Source organism: Lepisosteus platostomus, chromosome 6 (genome assembly GCF_059453375.1).
Source record: "Lepisosteus platostomus isolate fLepPlt1 chromosome 6, fLepPlt1.hap1, whole genome shotgun sequence".
Classification (NCBI taxonomy): domain Eukaryota; kingdom Metazoa; phylum Chordata; class Actinopteri; order Semionotiformes; family Lepisosteidae; genus Lepisosteus; species Lepisosteus platostomus.
In genome coordinates, this window is record NC_142616.1 from 67,995,069 (window position 1) to 68,016,917 (window position 21,849).

General features: G+C 56.8%; 2 protein-coding genes across 5 annotated transcripts; both read left to right on the plus strand.

Moving 5' to 3' along the window:
• Positions 1–1,714: 1,714 nt before the first annotated feature.
• ttll3 (tubulin tyrosine ligase-like family, member 3) lies at positions 1,715–9,593 on the plus strand. Of its 4 annotated transcripts, none has more exons than XM_088637228.1 (15): positions 1,715–1,908; positions 2,296–2,390; positions 3,217–3,437; positions 3,772–3,888; positions 4,006–4,097; positions 4,616–4,787; positions 4,885–4,943; positions 5,151–5,279; positions 5,373–5,487; positions 5,832–5,945; positions 6,477–6,669; positions 7,061–7,209; positions 7,349–7,592; positions 7,690–8,125; positions 8,707–9,593. In XM_088637228.1, the coding sequence occupies exons 3-15, from the start codon at positions 3,356–3,358 to the stop codon at positions 9,478–9,480; spliced, it is 2,676 nt and encodes an 891-aa protein (XP_088493354.1). In that variant the 5' UTR covers positions 1,715–1,908; positions 2,296–2,390; positions 3,217–3,355; the 3' UTR covers positions 9,481–9,593. The 4 variants fall into 4 exon arrangements, with proteins under 4 accessions (XP_088493354.1, XP_088493355.1, XP_088493356.1 ...); XM_088637229.1 differs by having other exon boundaries at positions 3,220–3,437; XM_088637230.1 differs by lacking the exons at positions 1,715–1,908; positions 2,296–2,390 and adding an exon at positions 2,457–2,526.
• A 2,053-nt stretch (positions 9,594–11,646) lies between these two features.
• Positions 11,647–19,195, plus strand: uqcrc1 (ubiquinol-cytochrome c reductase core protein 1). Its single transcript, XM_088637235.1, has 13 exons — positions 11,647–11,792; positions 13,014–13,154; positions 13,286–13,372; positions 13,525–13,654; positions 13,831–14,029; positions 14,889–14,968; positions 15,108–15,223; positions 15,719–15,862; positions 16,365–16,525; positions 16,828–16,913; positions 17,133–17,221; positions 17,947–18,022; positions 18,428–19,195. Exons 1-13 carry the CDS (start codon positions 11,730–11,732, stop codon positions 18,490–18,492), a joined length of 1,437 nt encoding a protein of 478 aa, XP_088493361.1. The 5' UTR covers positions 11,647–11,729; the 3' UTR covers positions 18,493–19,195.
• The last annotated feature ends 2,654 nt before the right edge of the window (positions 19,196–21,849 follow it).

Consider the following 21,849-nt stretch of genomic DNA (forward strand, 5'->3'; position numbering starts at 1 on the left):
TGGTATCAATGTAGTTAAGCGGTGTTAAACTGTGGCAGCTGTGGACGTCGAACGGCCTCTGCATCTTCTTGTACTGGCAGTCGTGTCGGTGACCTTCATTACTCTGAAGGTCAGCAGTGTGGAGAAGGGGCCAGCTCTGGACTCAGAGCAGGAAGGTGTTGGGTTCAGACTCCATGTGGGATCCTGCTGTGACACCTGTGAGAGATTCCTAATTCCTCACTCCGACTGCTGCAGTCAGGTGCCCATCTGCACAGTTGGGTACACAGTGTTTTGCATAGTGAAATAGGCATAAGTCAAGTCAGTAATGTGCTGCTGCTGACCACGGGAGATCTCATGGTTTTAGGGTTGGGCTCCTGGCCACCAGGTTCGATCTTGTACAATGAGATCGGGATGCTCGTGTGTCGGAGAAGGGAAAATGATGACACTGCGCATATGGACTCAACCGAGAAGGGATGACAACGGCTTCTATCAGCAGGGGAACTACACCAAAGTCGGGAAAGCTGACAATGTATTCCTCGGATTTCAGAGCAAGTCTGCGGCACCAACAGCAGATCCCATTAGCTGCTGAGCCCCTGTAATTGCACGGGTCCAGTTGTGTAGGTCTCACGTGTTGTGCGTTGGAGTGCGTGTTTCTGAAGGGGTGTACAGATAAGAGGAAGCAGTCTGGCCTGTCCTGCTCTTCCAGCTGCTTCGTCACAGACCTGGATATTTGCTTCAACATCATTCCAAACACCCTCTGTGTAGAGAAGTGACACAGTTCAAGAGTCTGATACTTTCTCTAAACCTTCTGCTTCTCTTTTTTAATTACACATTCTGGTCCCTCCCCATCTCTCCTTTCCTCCACCCCACGCTATTTCACTCTTGACACTGAGGTAGGATGTCCTCTGTAAAGCAGATCGTTTAAAAGCACCTCTGGTGAGAAGAACAAGCCCCTCTCTCTCCAGGCCTGAGCCCTCTTTCTCCGGACTTGAGCCTCTATCTCCAGGCCTGAGCCCCTCCCTTCGGGCCTGAGCCTGCAGGTTCCAGGAAAGACTTTAGACTTTAGGACAAGTAACTGAGGCTCGACGGGGGGAGACAGCAGATGTAGGAATGTCTTAAATTCAATTTCAATCTTAAATTGCCAGCAGCCATATCACCCTGCAACTCCCAGCTCACAGCCCACTGGAGCTCAGCAGTGTGAGCCTGGTCAGTACCTGGAGGGGAGACTCCTGGGAGAGCTGAGGCTGCTGCTGGAAGAGGTGTTAGTGGGGCCAGTAGGGGGCGCTCAGCCTGCAGTCTGTGTGGGTCCTAATGTCCCAGTATGGTGACGGGGACAATACACTGTAAAAAGGCGCCGTACTTTGGATGAGACGTAAAACCGAGGTCCTGACTCTCTGTGGTCTTTAAAAATCCCAGGGTGTTTCTTGAAAAGAGTAGGGGTGTAACCCCGGCGTCCTGGCCAAATTTCCCCCTGGCCCTTACCCATCATGGCCTCCTAATAATCCCCATCACTCTGCTCTCCTCCCCACTAATTCATCCATCCCAGTATGATGTCATCGAGGTTCTGCAATTCAGCGGATGTGGTTCTGTTTGGCAGTTGAATGAGGTTCCTCTTGATTAAGTCTTGGCTACAGCTGGGCTTCGTTCCTCTTCCAAATCTCAGTCAGCTCTGAGAGTAAAACAGCAGGAAGTCCTGCAGCAGCTGATGCTGTTTTGTGCCGGATCGCGCTGTAGCTGCGCGCCGCCCACACGGCTGCGTGCGACCCGGTTCGGGCTCTGTAGCTGGTGGGATGCCGCGCGTCGCTGGGAGACCGTCACCAAGGAGACCGTAAACACTGCGTGCCGGCCCGCGTGTAAAGGGAGCCGCGCAGGCGCGTTGCGCACAGACAGAGAACGTCTGGCTCGCAGGTGAGAGCGGCGCGCGGCCAGGTGAGTCGCAGTGCGAGGTCGCTCAGGTACAGGGGGTCGGGGGTACAGGGGGGTCGGGCTGACGGGTCCTTCTACATCCCCGCCAGGGGAAACAGGCAGGCGGAGCCGAATGTGCAGGGCCTTTAAAAGAGAGAGACGTGTTGGGATTCCTCCAAGCTTTCTGTAGCTCCAGTTAACATTCAATATTTATATTAATCTGGTCGTGTGACCCTGAAAGACAGAACCTCGTGTTAAACCTTTTGATATTATTTTAATCTTTATTGCTTCTGTAGCCTCTGTAGCTATGTGGTCTTATCAACTGGTAATGTTTTGCCAGAGTCGTTAAGAATGAATCTGGAATTACGGGTGTCTGTGGGGACTAGTCTGTGGGGTTTTTATCGTTTCCAGAAAAGCTGACACATCTCCGCGCTCTGTGACGCGCCGTCGCGGTGCAGAGGGAGTCCGACTGCAGCCGAACCGAGCCCTCGCTCTTCCGCTGGCAGGTGTGTTCGGGACAGGTGTGCGGGGCTCTCCGAATCGAGCACCAAAGCGGCTCTCCGAATCGAGCACCAAAGCGCCGTCAGCTGTCCTGCGGGCTGCCGTCGTCGCGCGCTCGCTGTGCCGGAGATGATGAGGGCGGTGAGGAAGGACAACGCGCGAGCGCTCTCGGACCGCAGCCACGCGGGCGCTTTGCGAGCCCTGGGAACACGGTTCGGTCACTCCAAGACGGGCGACACCTCGGCTCTGAGCTGGGAGAGCCGTGTTGCACAGCTCTGGGTCCGGGGGGTCCGTTAGCTGACGGGGCACTGGGGGCACAGGCGCATTGCGAGAGGTTTAGTTCCGAAACAGTCCGCCTTTCCAGTGACAGCCCTGGAGACACCTGAACAAAAAGCCTCCGTCCTTCTTATCTGAGTGCAGGTGACCAGCGTGTCACAGTGTTGTGGTTACTGTCGCTGACAGAGCTGAGGCTCCACAAATCTGGCCAGGCTGGTCTGTGAGGTGGTGTGTGTGTACAGTCAGTAAATTATAGTGTGTGTGAGTACAGTCAGTAGAGTACAGTGTGTGTGAGTACAGTCAGTAGAGTACAGTGTGTGTGTGTGTGTACAGTCAGTAGACTACAGTGTGTGTGAGTACAGTCAGTAGACTACAGTGTGTATACAGTCAGTAGTGTCAGTAACAGTCTTACCCAGTTAGTACAGTCCAGTCGAGTGTGTTGGGGGTGTCTGTCTGCTCGGCTGCTCTTGCTGAGCAGGGTGACGGCGATGCGCGTGTGCTGTCAGCCTCTCACTCCTGTCCCTCCTGTCCCTCCTGCCCCTCCTGTCCCCACAGCAGGCAGCGACCCGGCCTGACCGGCCAGGCGAGGGTCAGCACAGACAGACAGGCGCTCCAGGACAGCGGGCAGGCCGGGGGGAGATGCCCCTGTGCCCGGGGAGCCCTCGGCCCTGGTACCCCGAGGCTGCCTGAGCCCATGGAGTCTGCAGAGTCGAGAGAGGCAGGGGGGGAGGCCGAGGCTGGAGGCAGTGAGGACAGCCCAGCTGAGGCTGACCATGGTGAGGCCCTGCTGTCTCCAGCTCAGCTCCCTGTTTCTTAGCTGAACCTTCTCCTGAACTAATAATCATTTCACCACCTTCTTCTCTCCTTGAGAATATCTCATGAGACGTAGTTCCACCAGGGGCTGGCTCGCGGCGCTTCATTCACACTAAGCTTCACCGCGGCTGAATGGCTCCCGCCGTGCTGTGGTTAATCCCTGGACTCTGAGTGGCTGATGGTGCAGAACTCCAGCTTCTGTTCGAGCGGGACTTCTTCCCTGCTGTGTCCACTGACCTCTTGCTCCGAAACCCTTTACCCACCCTGACAGGAGTCTCTCTGTCCCCCTGTCTGCAGGCTCAAAGGCCAGGCCGCAGGGCGCAGAGCCACAGCAAGACCGCCTGAGCCGAGGCCCGCCCCGGCGCCGCACACAGCCCCCCGCGACATCCCGGGCCGAGCCCACACACTCCCACTGTAATGTTACTATCAGGAGCTCTCGCTGCTGGCAGCAAGAATAAGAATAAGAATAAGAGAAATCTGTATTTGTGCTTCATGTCATTAGCAATTGTTGTCTTGTTGTTGTGGTCACAGCGCCACCTGTTGAGGGCAAGGTGAGGCGCAGTTTGGTCATGAACCCCGAGAGACTGAAGAACGCCAAGGCGCTGGTGGACAGGGCGGTCAAGGTCAGCACAGCGGTCACTCTCCCTTTCTGTAGATAACTGACTGTGCGCATTCCCTGACAGCGAATGGTGCAGTAAAAAGTCCCTCTTCCCCCTCTTCCTGCCCCTGCCTCTTCCTCTGCCTTTCTTCACTTATTTATACCCCTCTTCCCCTCTTTGGCTGTTCCCCCATCTCTCTCTTTCTCCCCCTCTCTCTGTCCCCCCGTCTCCCCGTCTCTCTCTTTCCCCCTCTCTCTCACTGTCCCCTCGTCTCTCTCTCTGTCCCCCTGTCTCTCTCTCTCCGTCTCTCTCCTGTCTCTCTCTCTGTCTGTCTTCCCTCTCTGTCCCCTCGTCTTTCCCCCTGTCTCTCTCTCTCCCCCTGTCCCTCTCTCTCTGTCCCCCCGTCTCCCTGTCTCTCTCTCCTTCCCCTGTCTCTCTCTCTCACTGTCCCCCTGTCCCTCTCTCTCTGTCCCCCCGTCTCCCTGTCTCTCTCTCTCACTGTCCCCCTGTCCCTCTCTCTGTCCCCCCGTCTCTCTCCCCAGATGAGGAAGGTGTTCTCCGTGCAGGGACCGTACCCAGTGGTCCGCGCTGCCCTGCGCGCTCGCGGTTGGGTGGAGCGCCGCTTCCCTCGAGCAGCGCCGCAGGGGGCTGCACGTCGGCATGGCGACGAGGAGATGGAGGATGATGATGGTGACAACAGCGATGACAACGACGGTGAGACAGAGTCTGACAGGACATGAATACAGAAGACCAGACATTGTGAAGGAATGACTTGTGGGATATCCCCCTGTTTTTTCTTTCCCCCCCTCAGACGCCAGTCCAGAGGACGGAGAGAAGGAGGATGACCCGGAAGGGATCTATGACCTCATGGTGAGTCTCGCTGTTGCCCTGGAGACAGGAGGTGTTGTTGCCATGGTGAAGGACAAGCAGGGCTTGCTTCCAGTGCCTTTGAAGTTGAGCAGTAATGTGCTGTGGCTGTTCTTCCATCTCAGCTTCACATCCAGGCGTAATGTACTGGCGTGACGAGCTGAGGCCAAGTTGGGGCTCCCTCCTCACCTCTGTCCCTTTGTCCCCCAGTCCCGGCTGGTGCGGAACGAGACGCCCTATTTCTACTGGACGACGCGGAGGGACGCCATCGACTGCCACTCCCTGCGCAAGGAGCAGATGACCAATCACTACGCGAAGGCGGGCTCGTTCACCACCAAGGTCAGCCGCCAGCCGCCAGCCGCGTGGCCTTCAGCTGGTTCTGTCCAGCCCATTTCGCATGAAGGGAACGGGAATGTGTCCTGTCTGCCGCAGGTGGGGCTGTGTGTGAACCTCCGGAGCCTGCAGTGGTTTGCTTCTGCTGATCCCGACACGTTCTTCCCGCGCTGCTACAGGCTGGGGGCGCAGGACGAGAAGCACGCTTTCACAGGTGAGGCTCCATTGCTCCACTGTCCTCCTCTCCCCTCCTCTCTCCTCCCTCTCCTCCCTGTCCTCCTGTCTCCTCCCTGTCCTCCTGTCTCCCTCTGTCTGCTGCAGTTTGTCTCCCTGACCCCTCTCTCCTCCCTGTCCTCCTGTCTCCTCCCTGTCCTCCTGTCTCCCTCTGTCTGCTGCAGTTTGTCTCCCTGACCCCTCTCTCCTCCCTGTCCTCCTGTCTCCTCCCTGTCCTCCTGTCTCCCTCTGTCTGCTGCAGTTCGTCCCCCTGATCCCTCTCCTCCTCCCCTCTCCCCACCCATGGGCTCTACCACGCCTCTCACTGCTGCTCTCCCTGTGCAGAGGACTTCCGGCTGACGTCCTGCTCCAGCTTGCTTCAGTGTGTGGTGGAGCGCAGTCGGGGCCAGCGTGGGGCGGAGTGTGGCGAGGGGACCCCGAGACACCCCCCTCCTCAGGGTATGCCCCTAGTGTTCTCCTCTTCCTCTGGGTTCTCTGGCCCAAGTGCTGCAGCTCATCAGAACATGTGTTTTATGCAGATGTTTCATAAAGCTTGGCGGAGGTGTCTGCTCCAGACCCCCACACCTCTCTGTGTAAAGACGTCCTGTTTCCTGTCCTGAGTGATCCTGCTCTTATTTGCCACTTGCTCCCCTGTGTTCCCGCGTCTGTGTTGATCTTGAAGATGTGCCCTGAACTGACTTGGTCAACATCTTTCAGGACTGAGCCTGAATCAAGTGCCAGCACAGTCCCCTCTGTGCTTATTCTCACTGAGAGCAGTTAAGCTCTCCTCTGTATCTGTCCTGTAGTTTGGGAACTATTTTTAACACGCCTTCCTTTAATACTGCACTCCCTTAATCCTGCCTATAATACTACACCAGTCCCAGTTACCGCCACAGCTTCTGTTTCATTTCCTGACACTGACACCAGTGAGACGGGCTGCTGATGCCAGTGATGACAGTAACAGCTCCTCTTGCTGTCCCCTCTCCACAGAGCAGAGGAGGGCAGGTAGGCTCCGACCCCCCTCATCCATCAGCACCCTGATGATTGACATGGCCCTGCAGGTGTGCCAGGACTTCTTGGACAGCCTGGATCACAGTGACATCGACATCGCTATGGAGATGCCCCCGTCCGTCACCGAGCAACAGTGGGAGGAGTTCATTCACGGCTACTACCAGGTTGTGCAGTGAGTACTGATTATTAATTAATAATATTATTGAAGAAAGTGACATCTGGGGTCATTCACTTATCTGCGTTCAGACTTATACTTGACCCCGTTTATGTGATTAAGAGCATCGATACGCTCGTCTCTGACTCTTTGTACCTTGGCGACTTCATCAGGCTACGTGCCCTATCTATTTTTAAGTGCTATATAAAATATTAACATTTAGAATAATCTTTTCTAAGTAAAAGTTGAATGGAATGTGGCTGAGGACTGTGACAGGAGTGTGCTGTGTGCGTCACTCTCTGACTCCTTCAGGACTGCGGCTCACTAGCTGCAGGAGAGACACCTCCCTTGACCTTTGTCACAGTGCAGCGGGAAGCGCGGTAGTCTCTGACTCTCGCTCTCTGTCCAGTGAAGGGGCAGCGATTGAGGGGAGTGACCAGTATGCTGACCGCTGTGTGACTGTGCTGGAGAGGCTCAGAGAGGTCAACCCACAGCTGGACATCGATGGAATCCACAACATCTGGATTGTGAAGCCAGGAGCCAAGTCTCGTGGGAGAGGTAGGAGTCTGCACACTCTTCCTTGCTCTTCTCAGATTGGACTGAGTGTGAGTTAAACAGCTCTGCAGTGTGACGGATCTGGAAGACTGGGCTTGGCCGCTGCTGTTCTGATCCCTGACCCCTGACCCCTGACCCCCAGGTATAGTGTGCATGAAGCGGCTGGAGGAGATCCTGAAGCTGGTGGACAGCGACCCGACCCTCATCAAGGACAGCAAGTGGGTGGTACAGAAGTACTTGGAGCGCCCCCTGCTGATCCACGACACCAAGTTCGACCTGCGCCAGTGGTTCCTGGTCACTGACTGGAACCCCCTGACGATCTGGTTCTACAAGGAGTGCTACCTGCGCTTCTCCACCCAGCCCTACTCCGTGGACAACCTGGACAGGTAGGCCGGGGAGGGAGCGGGCAGGGGTGCGAGGAGGGGGGGGAGCCCGCTGGTGACCCGCCGGTGACCTCTCTCCGCGCTCCCCCCTCCCCCCCAGCTCCGTCCACCTCTGCAACAACTCCATCCAGAAGCACCTGCTGCCCTCCGCGCGGCGGCACCCCGACATCCCCCTGGACAACATGTGGTCGGGCGAGCAGTTCCGCGCGTTCCTGCGGGCGCGGGGGCGGGCGGGGCAGTGGGCGGCAGTGGTGGAGCCGGGGATGAAGTGGGCGGTGATCCACGCGATGCAGACGACGCAGGACCTGGTGGAGTCGCGGCGCAGCAGCTTCGAGCTGTACGGGGCCGACTTCATGCTGGGCCCCGACCTGCGGCCCTGGCTGATCGAGATCAACGCCAGCCCCACCATGGCAGCCTCCACGCCCGTCACCAGCCGGCTCTGCGCCGCCGTGCAGGAGGACACCATCCGCGTCGTCATCGACCGCCGCGCCGACAAGACCTGCGACCCCGGCGGCTTCGAGCTCATCTACAAACAGGTGAGGGCCCGGCGTCTCGCCCGCCTGTCGCCCGCAGCAACCCAGGGCAGTTTATTTCCAGAGCGTGGACTCGCTGTGGGCCGAGGGGCCTGCAGTCGTCAGTCCTGGGTGCACTGTGCTTTAGCAGCTCACGTGCCCCAATCCCAGCCAGCCCTGAAGCTGTGTCTGATCTTGCAGCGCCCCCTACCGTCCAAACAGTGCACTACACCAGTACTCATCTCCTATTGCAGATATTATTTGTACTTCATATTTATGCTAAATTTGACTTTTTAGCTTAAACTCTGTGGTAGGTGATTGTGCAAGACACAAAGAACCCTGAGCCCTGAATTCCTGTTTGAGCCTGTTGTGAGTCACACTGGGAATCGAGGTGAAAGGTCAAAAGAGAGTAAAGTCCAAGCCTGACGAGTCTGAAACGCTGGAGTTTAATCCTGTTTTGACTTCTCCCCCTTGGGAAACGGCTTCTGCCAGTTCCTTTCATCGGTCATGGTCGTTTTCACAAGAGATGGACAGAACTGCTGTGAGAATGAACTCGACTCCAGCCCACCGGGCTGAGCCACTCTCTCTGTTCCTCCCCGTCGCAGGCGGCAGTGGAGGTGCCCCAGTATGTGGGGGTCAACCTGCTGGTGGAGGGGGCTCCCCTCAGACGGCCTCGGCCCCCTGCCCAGAGAAACCCCGCCTGCACCGGCCCGCGTCCTGCCTCGCCCCCCTGTGGGGACCAGTCGGGCCAGGGGGTGCCTGGGGGCCCCAACCCAGCTCAGGGGAGAATCCCACAGCCCCTGACCGCGGGCAAGCAGCCGGGCCCCGGCGACGCCCGGGCGCGGAGGAGGCTCGTCGGCAAGGAGAACCAGCGCGGCAGCCCGGACGGAGACAAGAGCAAGGCCCGAGTGGGCCCGGCGGGCGAGCGTGGCAGACCGGGCCCCGCGGTGCTGAGGCAGTACACCTTCACTGCGCCCCGAGCGCCCGCCCTGTCCCCCCCAGAGCGCCCCGCGGCGCCCCGCACTCCGCGGCGCATCGGGCTCAAGTTCACCAGCTTCGACGCTCTGGAGCTGCAGGCCGTGAAGCAGCCGCGCGTGGTGGCGCGCTCCCTCGACCCCGCGCCCTGGCGCAGGGCCTCCTACTGCGTCCGCCAGCAGGCCCCGCCCCCCGCCGGCCTGCCCACCCTGCGGCCCCCCGTCCTGCCCCTCGAGGTCATCAGCCTGCAGCCGGGACCCGGCCTCCTGCCCTCCCCCAGCCTGCGGGCCCACAGAGCCCAGCCCGCCGCTCACCGGGGCCCCAGGACGCTCGACCCGGCAGGCCTCAGGAAGCAGATCATGGCGGCATCTGGCTTGGTGGGGTCAGCGGGTGGAGCCGGCTGAGCGGCTGGGGGGGCGCTGGGGGGCTACGAGAACTGTCGACTCTCCGAGACGCTGGTCCGCTCAAGAGACACGCTAAGCACTACAGAAATAAAACTGTCTGTTTGAGTTCTTTATCGAGTGTTTGTCTCAGGGGGTTTCCAGGCTCACTCAGACGCCTTTTTACAGCTTGACTCTCAAAACCGAACAGTGGCAACGGGATCAAAGCCAGGACTACGGGGAGGCGTCCTGAACTCGTATATTTATTCTGAGTGTCGCAGGGGTATGTACAGCTGGCTGAGGCAATTGGAAGTCCCAGCAGAGAGCACTGTTCCGTGTTCCCTAGCGAGAGTTTTATAAAGGAAATGGGCGGGACCAGCAGTGTGGTGGCTGGAGACGTGTGTAGTTGGAGGTGCTGTCCTTCATTCGAGATGTTCTGAATCCTCATGGCGAAGGGCGCTGTATAAACAAAAGGAACTAGGAGAACGCTGTAATGGGTTTTTGCCGGGCCTTCGCTATGGGGTTCAGTAACAAATAAACAGGACCAGTATCTTCATGCCTCTCGCTCCAGTGCGGTCTGGCCCAGTGTGGCGTAGTGCCTCCCCTCCTGACAGAGACTGGCGCCGTCTGCAAGCAGAGCTACAGATTCGCCTCCGCACTCAAGGGTTAGGGCTTACCGTAACAAATAGCTGTGACAAGCTGTGAAATAAGCTCAAATTTCAGAATTATATCTGCATGTATGCATGTAAAATATTTATTTAAAGGCTTGTTCAGGATTTGTAGGTTCGATATTTCATTGAAATTTGGTAGATTTAGTAAAAGTTGGGGAATATATAAACACAAAATATACTCTAAATCAGGGAAAATATTAGTGCTGATTTTTCACAAATGGTGTCCAATAAATTGTACTTATTATGGGTGTGGGGTGTCATATTTTGGGTTCCACATTGTAGGTGTGGGCAGTATTATGGAGGGGTGGGGTTCTGTATTCATGGTTCTCTCCAGGTCATCACTGTAAAATAGAACCTGTTCTCAACGGACTTAGCTGGTGAAATAAAGGCTTCATGTGAAATTTTATCCAATTCATTCCTGGAAAGTGATCTTTGGTGATGGGAGGGCACCCGGGCCAGTAAACACAAATCTGAGATGGCGGTGGTGCAGGCCGAAAGGCTCACCTCGCCTGAGTCGAGCCCCCAGTGAGTGGAGGCATCCGGGGCAGGGAGGCCGCCAGCCGTCCCTCCGCCGCTGCAGGGAAAGGGAAAGAGAGTGACGGACGTTTAGAGGTTTTACCTCTCAGAACCCAGCAGGACAGTCACCCGGCCCTCGTCTCCGGGCTCGGCAGGGGATCGCGCTGGGCTGTCCCAGCCCGGAGTGTGCTCGAGTTGTGTGAGAGCTGTCCTGGAACAAATCCCAGCAGGTGTGTGGACATCCAGGAGCAGGGGTGGGAAATCAGGCTGCAGGTCAGTGATTGGAGCTGGCCCAGCGACTCTGTTAACACAGCGCGGTCCAGCGGAGGTTCGAGGTGAGTTTAGTGACAACACTGAGGGGACCCACACAAGGGGGCCTCGATCAGCGCTCTGAGCTCCAGCAGCTTGCAGAGGGTTTTATAGTCTGTGAGCTGCCACGATCACCCGATGTTATCACCATGACTGGGCGTTCACGGGCCGCAATTACCAATCATATTGGGGATCCTAGAAAATATTTCCACTTATGGCCCAGTGGCTATTCCTGATGAATTTATCCCTGACTTTCAGTTTTTTCTGGCATGTCGCAGGTGTCTGTTTTTAAACTGCACCCAAGCCAGGTCAGGAGTAACGACCCCAGTCTAGAGCAAGATTTCTACAACGCGTTTGCAACCAAATCAGCAGGGTGGGCCGAACGCAACCTGTTCGTTTGTCATTTTTCCTTTTATTCATGTAAGTCAGGACTGTAGCTGCTGTGATCTGCGCAAGGCGTAGAGAGCCGAGCTCAATTCGGCTGTTGTTGCGGCATCACACTTACACAAAGTACACACGCCGGAGTCAATTTCCATCTCTTCGGGATTTGTGGCGTTAAAGCAAGTGGCGCTACATCAGTGTAAAGACTTATGATTATTTCCTTACACTGATGTAGCACAACTTATTATTAAAGTCACATCGTAATGAAAACACCGAATACAGTCAGGCCACCAGCACGTAAAGCGTCGTGCGAGCTCGCGTCGCTCCTATGCACGGCCGCGCAGAGTGTCGTGCGCGCTCCAGCCTCATCCCTCAGTCGAAGGCCGAGAGGAAAAGATGGCAGCGTCCGTGTGTCGAGCCGGCGGCGCCGTGGGCAGAGCTCTGGCCCGGGCCAGGAGTGTGAGTACAGCTCCGCCGTGAGACTAGGGCCCTGCACGACGACAGGGCGCGCCAGCTTCCCCCGTGCTGCGGATAAACCCGGCAAGCCCCGTCCCTGGCCCGGGTGAAAGTCACCTCTGGGCGGTCGCGGGGGGAGGCCGGCCCGGTTCCGCCAGTTCGGCGGGGCGACCGCTCCGCCGGCAGGTCGCCGTGAGCGCCGGCCTGGCGGGGTGCGGGGTTGCTGCGGCAGGTAACATGCGTGTGTGCGGCGTTTCCAGCGTCTGTGCGGCCCGGGAACGGCCGGCCTGTGCGGGACTCCGGCAAGGTCACGGCCGCCGCCGCAGACAGGAGCTGCTCTCCCGGGCTGCGGGGTCCGGTCCGGACCGGGGCTAGAGCAGGGCTTGAACCCGGGACCGCGGTGTCTTGAAGGGAGCAGTTTACTCGTTTGTCCCTGCCTGTGGGCTGACCGGATCCTGGATGTTTTTGCTGTGACAATGACCTGACGATACAGCCGCTCGGGTTCAGCTACAGCGTCTCGGACAGAAGCCGGGTTCATCGTCGGCTACAAGTTTATTCTGTTTTTCTGAGCAGTTCTTCCGATTCGGTCTACTGGCGAGGTTGAGGTTGTGTTATAATTACAATTGCCTAGAGCTTTTCTTCTCAAAGGATCCCCAAGTGCTTTACGTACAGGAGGGGATCCACATCCCCCATTGTACAGCCCCTCTGGAGTGACACCTGGGGGCTCACACGGCCCCTCTTGGGTGACCCCCCTGCAGGTCGGGGGCAGGAGAGAGAAAGTGCTTCAATGTTGCAGGGAGAGGCTGAATCAAGTGGGATTGACTGGGTGGGTCAGCAGACCGGTGCTCTTGAATGAGTGGGAGCCGGCAGCAGGTCTGCAGTATTGCAGCTCCTGCAGTGCGGTGTCCCCTAACTGGGGCGCTGGGGTGGAGCGCCCCCTGCTGGAGCGGCCTGCTGCCCCAGTACTGACCCCGCGGAGCTCTGGGGAGATCAGGGTCCAAGGCACTCGGGCTGCGGTGTAAAAACTGCTTCATCCACGCTGCCCGTTGTCATTGCTCCGGGACCACCGGCTGCTCTGTGGTCCCTCTGACAGCTTGGGCAGACGAACCATTGCCTTGCACAGCTTGAGAAGCATGGAATCAGGACGTCGGTTTTGTTTTCTGTACGTTCCCTTATCCCGTTCCGTGTGTTTCTCTCTCCTGGCTTGCGGACGTGTCCGTGCAGCCGGCCCTGCTGTCCCTGCGCCGGGGCCAGGCCGGGGTGTCCTACGCCGAGAGCCTGCGCAGCATCCCGGAGACGCAGGTGACCACGCTGGACACCGGCCTCCGCATCGCGTCCGAGGAGACGGACCTGCCCACCTGCACCGTGAGTGGCCTCTCTCCTGCTCTGCCCTTCACCCCCGCGGCCAGTCAGGCCCGGAGGCGTGGTGCCAGTCGCCGGCGTCCGCCCCTCCCTCCTCTTCCTCACCTCGGCCCGTGCCGTCTGTGCTCCTGCAGGTGGGGCTGTGGCTCGGCGCCGGGAGCCGCTACGAGACCGAGAAGAATAATGGCTGTGGCTTCTTCCTGGAGCACATGGCCTTCAAGGTACACTGACCAGCACCTGCTCCTGCTCCACCACCTCTCGGCCCGAGAGCACGCAGAACAGTGCACTGACTCTCCCACTTTCTCTCACTGTCTGTCCTTTCCTGCACTCCTCCTCCTCTGCTGGTGTCTCCCCAATCCCCCCTCTCCCTCAGGGCTCGAAGAAGTTCCCCCAGTCCACTCTGGAGCAGGAGGTGGAGAGTCTGGGCGCCCACCTCAGTGCCTACACCTCCCGCGAGCAGACGGCCTTCTACCTGAAGGCCCTGTCCAAGGACCTGCCCAGAGGTGAGCTCAGCGGCGTGCGTGTGTCTGCTTCTGTGTCTCGCGTGTCTCACTGTGCAGGAGTGCGCCAGCACGTTCAAGAGCTGGCTGCTCTTTCAGAGAAAGAGGGAGAGGGGGGGAACAGAAGAAGGAGCACGGTGCACTGACTCCCCTGTCCCCGTCTCTCTCCCTGCACGCAGCGGTGGAGCTGCTGGCGGAGGTGGTGCAGAACGCCGAGCTGGCTGACTCAGACCTGGAGCGCCAGCGCGGCGTGGTCCTGCGTGAGCTGGAGGAGGCGGAGTCCAGCCTGCAGGACGTGTGCCTGGACCTGCTGCACACCACCGCCTACCAGGGCACGCCGCTGGGCCAGTCCGTCCTGGGGCCCTCCGAGAACGCCAGGTCAGAGGCAGAGACGGTCACCCCGGCAGAGCTGCCTAACTCCCTGTCTCTGGATCAGCTCCCCGTCGTAGGAAACGGCAAAAACCCTTTCCTGACGAGGCAGGGAGGTCTGGAAAAACCTGTCATTTCTAGAGAGCAAAACGAGTCATTTTCAGTTGACCAGGACCAGTACACAGGCAGGTCATGTCTGAACTTTGCCACCAGCCACTCAAACTCCTTTATGGCTTCTGGTGAACATAATCCGGATGACGGAATTTTTGTCCGGTGGGATGCACTGGGAGTGTAGATGTCTCACCTGACTACTAAGGTTAATCACTGTGATTAAAACTGGTGAAAAGTAGCAGTTTAATTAAAAAGTCGATCCCAGCAGTCCTGGGTGGGTGCCTGTTTTTCAGACTCGCCTCGTGCCGAGCAGGAGAGATCTCTCCTCAGGCGTGGTTATTACTAGCCAGCAGACTGGGCTCGAGCAGCAGCTCCGGTTCCCAGCTGATTTTAAGTGGGGGGGGGAACAATTTTAAATCTTCCAAGAATATATTTTCTGCACAACTATAGTATCGTTTTGTGTTAGTGAGTTCTGTTACTGTGGGGTTGAGCAGTTAGAAGGTCTCCTGTTTTCCACCAACAATGAAGCCATAATCTGGGAACAAAGTATTTTTTCGATTTTGGGTGTATCTGCGGTTTGTATGAAATGGCGTGTTCTCAGGGCAGGTGCTGCAGTGCGTAGTGTTCTGTAAGTGATTGTGAAAGCAGGCCAGGGCTCTGAATACAGCTGCCAGCGTCGATCCCCGCCGGCCGAGACAGACTGGCGCAGCCTCCACCACCGTGTCTGAAGGGCTCCTCTCTCGCCTGTCTCCCGCAGGACTTTGACTCGGCAGGACCTGCTGGAATACATCAGCTCCCACTACAAGGCCCCGCGCATGGTGCTGGCGGCCGCAGGAGGTGAGCTCGCCTCGCAGGACTGTCCCGCGGGGAGCAGGCCGAGTCTAGCATAGTCCCCAGTCGTCTCCCCCTGTCCGTGTGGAGCAGCGATGTCTCTCCCTTCCTTTGACCTCTCCTCCGCTGTCTCTCCCCTCTGCAGGCGTGAAGCACAGTGAGCTGGTCAGTCTGGCCAAGCAGCACCTGGGCGGTTTGGGGTTCACGTACGAGGGCGACACCGTTCCTGTGCTGGCGCCCTGCCGCTTCACTGGGAGTGATGTGAGTCTGCCAGGCGGGGACTGGGGGGCGTCCAGGAGTTAATGAGACGAGCTGCCCGCCTAGAGCTCTGTCCTCAGTAGCTGTGGTAGCAGCCATCGCCTTGGAAGTGTCCGGACTCAGACTTCAGATATGTCTCTTTCTTGTGGCGATTTTGAGTTGTGAAAATACATGCCTTCTGTCTCGTATGTCCTTAATGGTGCTGGGCACGGTTGGTGCTGTCTCACCCCTGAGATGTTTTGCTGATGAAGTACTTGTATTTGTATTTTTCGGTCATCTGACGTGGAATGCTGCGTCTCTCCTGTTTAGGGGAGCTTTGACTTGGTGTCCATACGCTGACCAACGCTTCTGTTGTCGTGGGGTGACGGCGTCGTGGGCAATGGGCGCGGCTGCTAGCTTAGGGAAGGGTTTGGGTACAATGTAATGCAAATGTCTTGTTTCTCTCCTCCTCCTCATCTGTCCCTCGCTCTCCAATCTCCCTCTTTCTCTGCGTCTCAGATCCGCGTGCGAGACGACGCACTCCCCCTGGCCCACATCGCCATCGCGGTGGAGGGCGCCAGCTGGTCGAACCCCGACATCGTGCCGCTGATGCTGGCTGTAGCCATGATCGGCAACTACGACATCACCTACGGGGGGGGCAAGGTGGGTGGGGAGCCACCTGAGCCCAGGTGTCTCAGGCCTCCTGAGTGTTCATGGGAACAACACAACTTGCCCAGGGGGGTAGCACGGTTCTTCTTGTGAGAATGACTTCCTGTCAGCTGTTTTCTGACAAACATAGTGCTTGCATGCATCTGTAAATATATATATCGGTTTTATTTTTTCTCTAGGGCTAGTTCAATAGGCTGCAGGTGGTGCAGGCTTCAGACTCTTGTAGGATCTGTGAGAGCTCTGAAACCTCGCGTGCGACAGGCCTGTCCATGTGCTCCGGCCTCGGGTCTCCATGTGGCTCCGGCCCGGCACACGGGGGGTCTCGCTGTCCCTAAATCAAAATGGGCAACAGCAGCGCTTATCCCTTTACTGTCGGGAAGGAACTGATTAATAACTAAATAAGAGGGGTAGAGGACAGGCTGTCATGTCTGAAGCTGCTGCCGCCGGCGGCCCCTCTGACGCGCCCGCGCTCTCCTGTCCCGTCTCCTCTGTCCAGAACCTCAGCGGCCGGCTGGCCCAGCTCGCCGTGGAGGACAAGCTCTGCCACAGCTTCCAGTCCTTCAACACCTGCTACTCCGACACCGGCCTGTTCGGCGTCCACTTCGTCACCGACAAGCACAACGTCGAGGACATGCTGCACTGGGTGCAGAACCAGTGGTCAGTGCCCCCGTCGTCCCTGCTGGCTTCGCTGCTGCGTCCTGGGGGGCAGTGTCACGGTCAGGGCGCCGCAGGACCGTGCGCATGAGAGAAGCACCGGCGCGCAACTGTCTGACTCCCTCCAGCTGTGCAGTGTTCAGACTTTTATTAAAGCTTTTATTTTCTGGCATTATTTACACGTTTCTCGTGTCTTCACTGTCACCCCCTTCTTCCCTTCTACTGCCTCTTTCTCTTGTTTTCCCTTTCCTCTCTCTCCTCTCTCTCCACCCCCCCCGTGCTGACTCCCTCTCTCTCGCCTGCAGGATGATGCTGTGCACCACGGTGACCGAGAGCGACATGGCCAGAGCCAAGAATGTGCTGAAGACCAGTCTCGTTGGCCAGCTGGATGGTAAGAGTCCGCCCCCTTAAAAACAAAATGCCACTTGTGCTTCTCTCTCTCTCCCGCACGTGTGTCTGCTCCACCTTACAACAACAATTCCTAGCTCCTGTGGCTCCTGTGGCTCCTGTGGCCTCTGCCTTGGTCCTCTGTGCAGCCAGTGTGTCTGTCGGTGCTGATGGCTACTGTTGGTTCTGTGCTGTGCTGACCCAGGGCTGTTGTGCTCCTCAGGTACGACTCCAGTGTGCGAGGAGATCGGCCGCCATTTCCTCAGCTACGGTCGTCGCATCCAGTTAGCTGAGTGGGACGCCAGGATCGACGTGCGTACCTCCCCCCCTCATTCTGCTCTTCCCCTAGTTAAAAGTGTGACTCTGGGCTCAGTGCTGCCGGAGTGGAATTGCAGCTGTTCCCTATCCCAGAGGTCCCAGGACTGGCTGCTGCTGGTTCAGCCTGGGTCTCCTGGATTTGTATCTGTGACACTGGTAGTCTGCAGGCTGGTGGGTTTGCCACCTTGTAGCCTCATCCAAGGAGTTCCGCTGGGCCGGGTCAGTACTGGGATTTGAGCCGTCTAAGGAAAGCCAGGCTGCTGCTGTTCTATCCAAGCTCCGGTTTCATCTCATAGTCCAAGACATGCTGGTGGGTTAATTGGCTACTGGGAAAACTGGCCCTGGCGTGAGTGAGTGTGTGTCTGTGTGCACTCCTTGCTTGCAGGAGAGACTAGGGCTACCCTGCGACCCAGAGTAGGACAAATCTGTCAGAATATGGCTGGAAGGGCTGACCTGTTTTCACACGGTGACAGGGACTCTCCCTGTGCTGGAGCGCAGTTTGCTGAGCACTTCTGGAGATTGGTGGGCTTGGACGGGCCCATGGCCCGCATGGCCGCTGGAAGCCTGTAGTGCCGTCGGAGGAAGACGCGTCCATCCTTGTTCTCCTGCGAGCAGCAGCTCTGACAGCAGGGTCCTGCGTGGACCTGTAGCCATGATGCAGGACCGGAACAGTGTGTGGTAGAGGAGTGGTGTGACTGGTGGTGCTTCTCCCTCTGCAGGCGGTGACTTCGAGGCAGCTCCGTGACGTCTGCACCAAGTACATCTACGACAAGTGCCCGGCGGTGGCGGCTGTGGGTGAGTCCCTGTTGGAGCCGCTGGGTTTGCCGTGCCTCACGGACCTCTCTGGGTCTTAAAGTTTTGCACGTGGCAAGAGAGAAGGCTCAGCTCCTGTTTAACAGCAGTACCGGATTTGTTTGCACATTATTCCACAGGCCAGGGCTGTCTGTTTAGGCAAACACAGCTTGTTGACGTGCTTAACCTGTAGCAGCGTCTGAGATCTCCAGAAGTGTTACAAGTAACTGAAAACCTGCCGTGCAGCTTGGATACCTTTTAAAGGGGCTGAACACCACTGAAGCAGGAATACTGTATCTGTATAAAACGTCTTGTAGTGATTTCACTCTGCTTGTTAAAATAAGGTGTGAAAACAGACTTGCAGCTGGGGAGCCCTGTATTTTGTCCTCATGTCTTTCTCCTCTGCAGGTCCCATTGAGCAGCTTCCCGATTACAACCGGATCCGCAGTGCCATGTACTGGCTGCGCTTCTGAGACCCCTGAGAAGCTGAAGAGCTCCTGCCCCCTCGTCTTTCCTGGTGTTGTCCTCTCTGTCCTCCTCTTCCTCAGACGCCCTGTTCTCCTCCACCAGATCCTCCTCCTCCTGCTGCTGTGTCCTCCCTGTCCTCTCCTCTGCCAGACTACCTCAGCGAGGGGCCTTCTGCAGTCTTGAGGGCAGTGGGTGTTGCTGGTTTCTTCTGTTCTTCTTGTTTTGTTAGTCATTTAAAACAATGTAAAACCCCAAAAATTTCAAGAGCCGCCCACACAAGAGGAACAGGAAACCGTAGGAATTAAAGACAGAAGTTCAGAACGCTGTTTGTTTTCCTGTTCAAAGAACATTTCCAGGTTCATCTGTTCAGCCTGCAGGTCCACTGTGTGCTGATCGGCTGTCCAGATCTGTCGCTCGGTAGCTTTTGTAAGCAGCCTGGGCGCCTTGTGTTGTTTTGTATATATCCTGTTCACCTTTGTGGTGCACAAGCAGGTCCTGTCTCTCACAGTTGCTCACAGTTGTGTAGAGAAGCGAGAAATTGTGGTTTTGCTTTGATGTCTTGCTGATGGGGTTAAAGTGCAGATCGAGGGAGCTGGACTGAAGAGAAGAGGGGGCTACCTTACTGTCTGGATTGTTTCCATAGAAATAAAATGTATATAGAAATTGAAAGCGAAAGGCTGAATTAAAAGCTTGTGAAGTGGACAGAAATCTGTGTGTGCTGTGTGAATTTTCCCACTTTGTTATAATTGTATATGCGAGGACATGCAGTGAGAAGACCAGTTCATGAAATGCTTTTTGCAGAAAGCTCTCAGGCCCCGAGGGTCATGCACAGGGGAGGTGGAGAGCAGGCAGAGGGACAGGGCTGTTGTGTATTTTAGTGCGCACATGAAGAGCAGGCCTGCGTGCTCTCTGGGTCAAGGACAACCTTGAAACCACAGCACTTGTTATCAATTAACAGTATCCCCAGAGGGCGCTGTATTGGCCCTGCGTGACTGATTGTTGTCTGAGTGAAGGCTGGATGAGGGAAGGATACCCCTTCACTGTGCTGAACTCGGTTCTCCACCACAGCTGTCTGCGCAGGCCAGAGTACCTGAGAGCTCAGCCAAAACACAGCCCTGAGGCGATTGGAGGAAGAGAGTGACGGGGACACTGTTGAACCAGAGTCCGCAGGTCCTCTGTGGGACAGAGATGCACTCGGCTCCCTGACGCCCAGCTGGATTCATTCACTCTCAAGCTCCTGTGTCGCTGGCAGTGCAGACTCGGCATGAAGCTCCATGTGCTCCTGCGCAGCCCCTCCACACACTTTCAATGATGGCACCAGCATTGGCTGTAGCATGTACCGGATCGTGGTAGACAACTGGGTGTTGCTTCGGTTCTGACCAGGAGGATATCTGTTCCTTGAGATTGGTTATTTGGACCTGAACTGCAGTCTCGGGAGTTTATTATGGATGAAGTGGCCAAGCTTCACCACGAGGGGGCACTAGTGTGACAGTCACCCTGCCGGCACTTTGTGGTTGAACCTCAATTCCACAGGTCTTCCTGGGTCACTGTTTCATTTGGACCAGTGAAACAGGTAATTAGTTAAGTGAAGTAATTTGGAACAAAAAACATTTCCCACAGGTGGTACTCCCCAGGTTTAACCTTTGTTTGCGTGGGATTCATTTTACTGTTACTTTTCATAAAAATGAATCTTAGTGTTTTACACTCATTTATCAGTGACCAGCAGAAAGGAAATTTTAGACAAGGATAAATGAGCAACTGTGATAAGAGTACTAATAGTAGTGATTGCTTTCTTTGTTTATTGGAAAAACTATTGACTTTCTCCCCCTGCCTCTATCATCCAATAAGAAATCGGCAGTAGTTAAGGCAGGCGCTTGTCTCGGTTGTGCAAGTGGTCCAGCTATCTGTTCCAGCTGTGTCCCCCTTCCAGATGTGTCAGTGATCCAGCTGTGTCCCCGTCCCAGCTGTCTACTCCAGCTGTGATCCAGTTGTATCAGTGTGGGCAGAACCTGTGAGGCACTGTGCGGGAGTTTCCCTGAAACCCAGATCAGAACCCGGAGCCCATTGGTGCAGCTCTGCTGTGCCCTTGTCAGGCCCAGGGGAGAGCAGTACACTGGAAACATGCAGGACAGCGTATTCGAGGGTGCTGGGCTGCTGGACTCCTGGACGTGTGGAAGTGCTCGGTCTCAGCCGCTGAGGTTTAAGAGCTGTGTGTTTGTCGGGGAGACCCCTCCCTTCCTCTCCCTCTTGCGGTTGGAATTTCACCCGATCCCTCTCTGCAGGATGACGGGGTGCTGTCGAGGAGTCGGGCTGGGGGGGGGCGCCAGGTGTGACTGATCGTGTCTGAGTGCTTTGTGACTCTGCGGAGAGTGTGAGTCTGCGGTTTGAGGCGTCTCCCTGCTCGTTCCCAGAGGAGATCAGCTCCTCATTGTCCCAGAGACAGGCAGCTCGTGATCCGGCCCTCAGGCGGCAGCTTCAGGTTCGCTCTGCCAGCCCTGCCCCCCCGCCCCCCAGCTCCAGGCCTGGTGCATGCCCATCCCACACGCCTCTGACTGTTCCCTGCGAGCCTGCAAGCCTGTCAAAGAGCTCGTTCACACCGCAGGAGAGTCTGGGGGGGCCAGACCCCACAGCGGGCAGGACTTGTTTCAAACTTCTCAAAGCTAAAAGCACTAAAGCTGCTCGGGTCTACTTTCACCCCGGGAGGAGTTCACCTGGGTGGAGCAGAGCAGAGAACACAAGATGTGTCCTATTCCGTCTCCTTTATTTTCTGTCTTCTCCCTCCCTCCCTCGTATAAAATTCAACACAAAAGAGCTCTGCAGCAGGGGACCGTCACGACTTGCCTGGGAGAGGGCGCTGGGATCGGTCTGAACTCCCCGGAGGCAGACAGAGCTGCCTGGTGAGGAGGAGGGGGTGGCTCTGGGGTGCAGCAATCTGTCGCCTCCAGGACTTGTTTTTGCGGAATGTGGCGGGAGTGAGGGGCAGCTCGGCCCCATCCGCCCATCTCCTCAGCAGAAGGCCTGGGAGAGGCAGCTGCGCAGTTTCGCCAGCTGCAGACCTTGAGTACAAGTCACCTCCAGGTTGTGTTTGTCACCTTGTTTTGGTTAAACTTATTCAGATCAGTGTTTAAAAAGAATGAGCCTGATCTGCTGTTTCTTGCAATTCACCTCAGATCCCTAAAAGGACCTAGAGTGATAGAACAGCTGGGCAGTGGGAGTGAGGCCATACTCTCCTGCTTTCTGCTTAAGTGACCTGCTTCCTGTTCTGGGAGAGGAGAAGAGGAATCTGCAGTAGGGAAGTGCAGAAGGGAGGTGTTGCTCCGGTGCTGAGACAGAGGTGCAGTAGGGAGTTGCAGTTAGGAGGT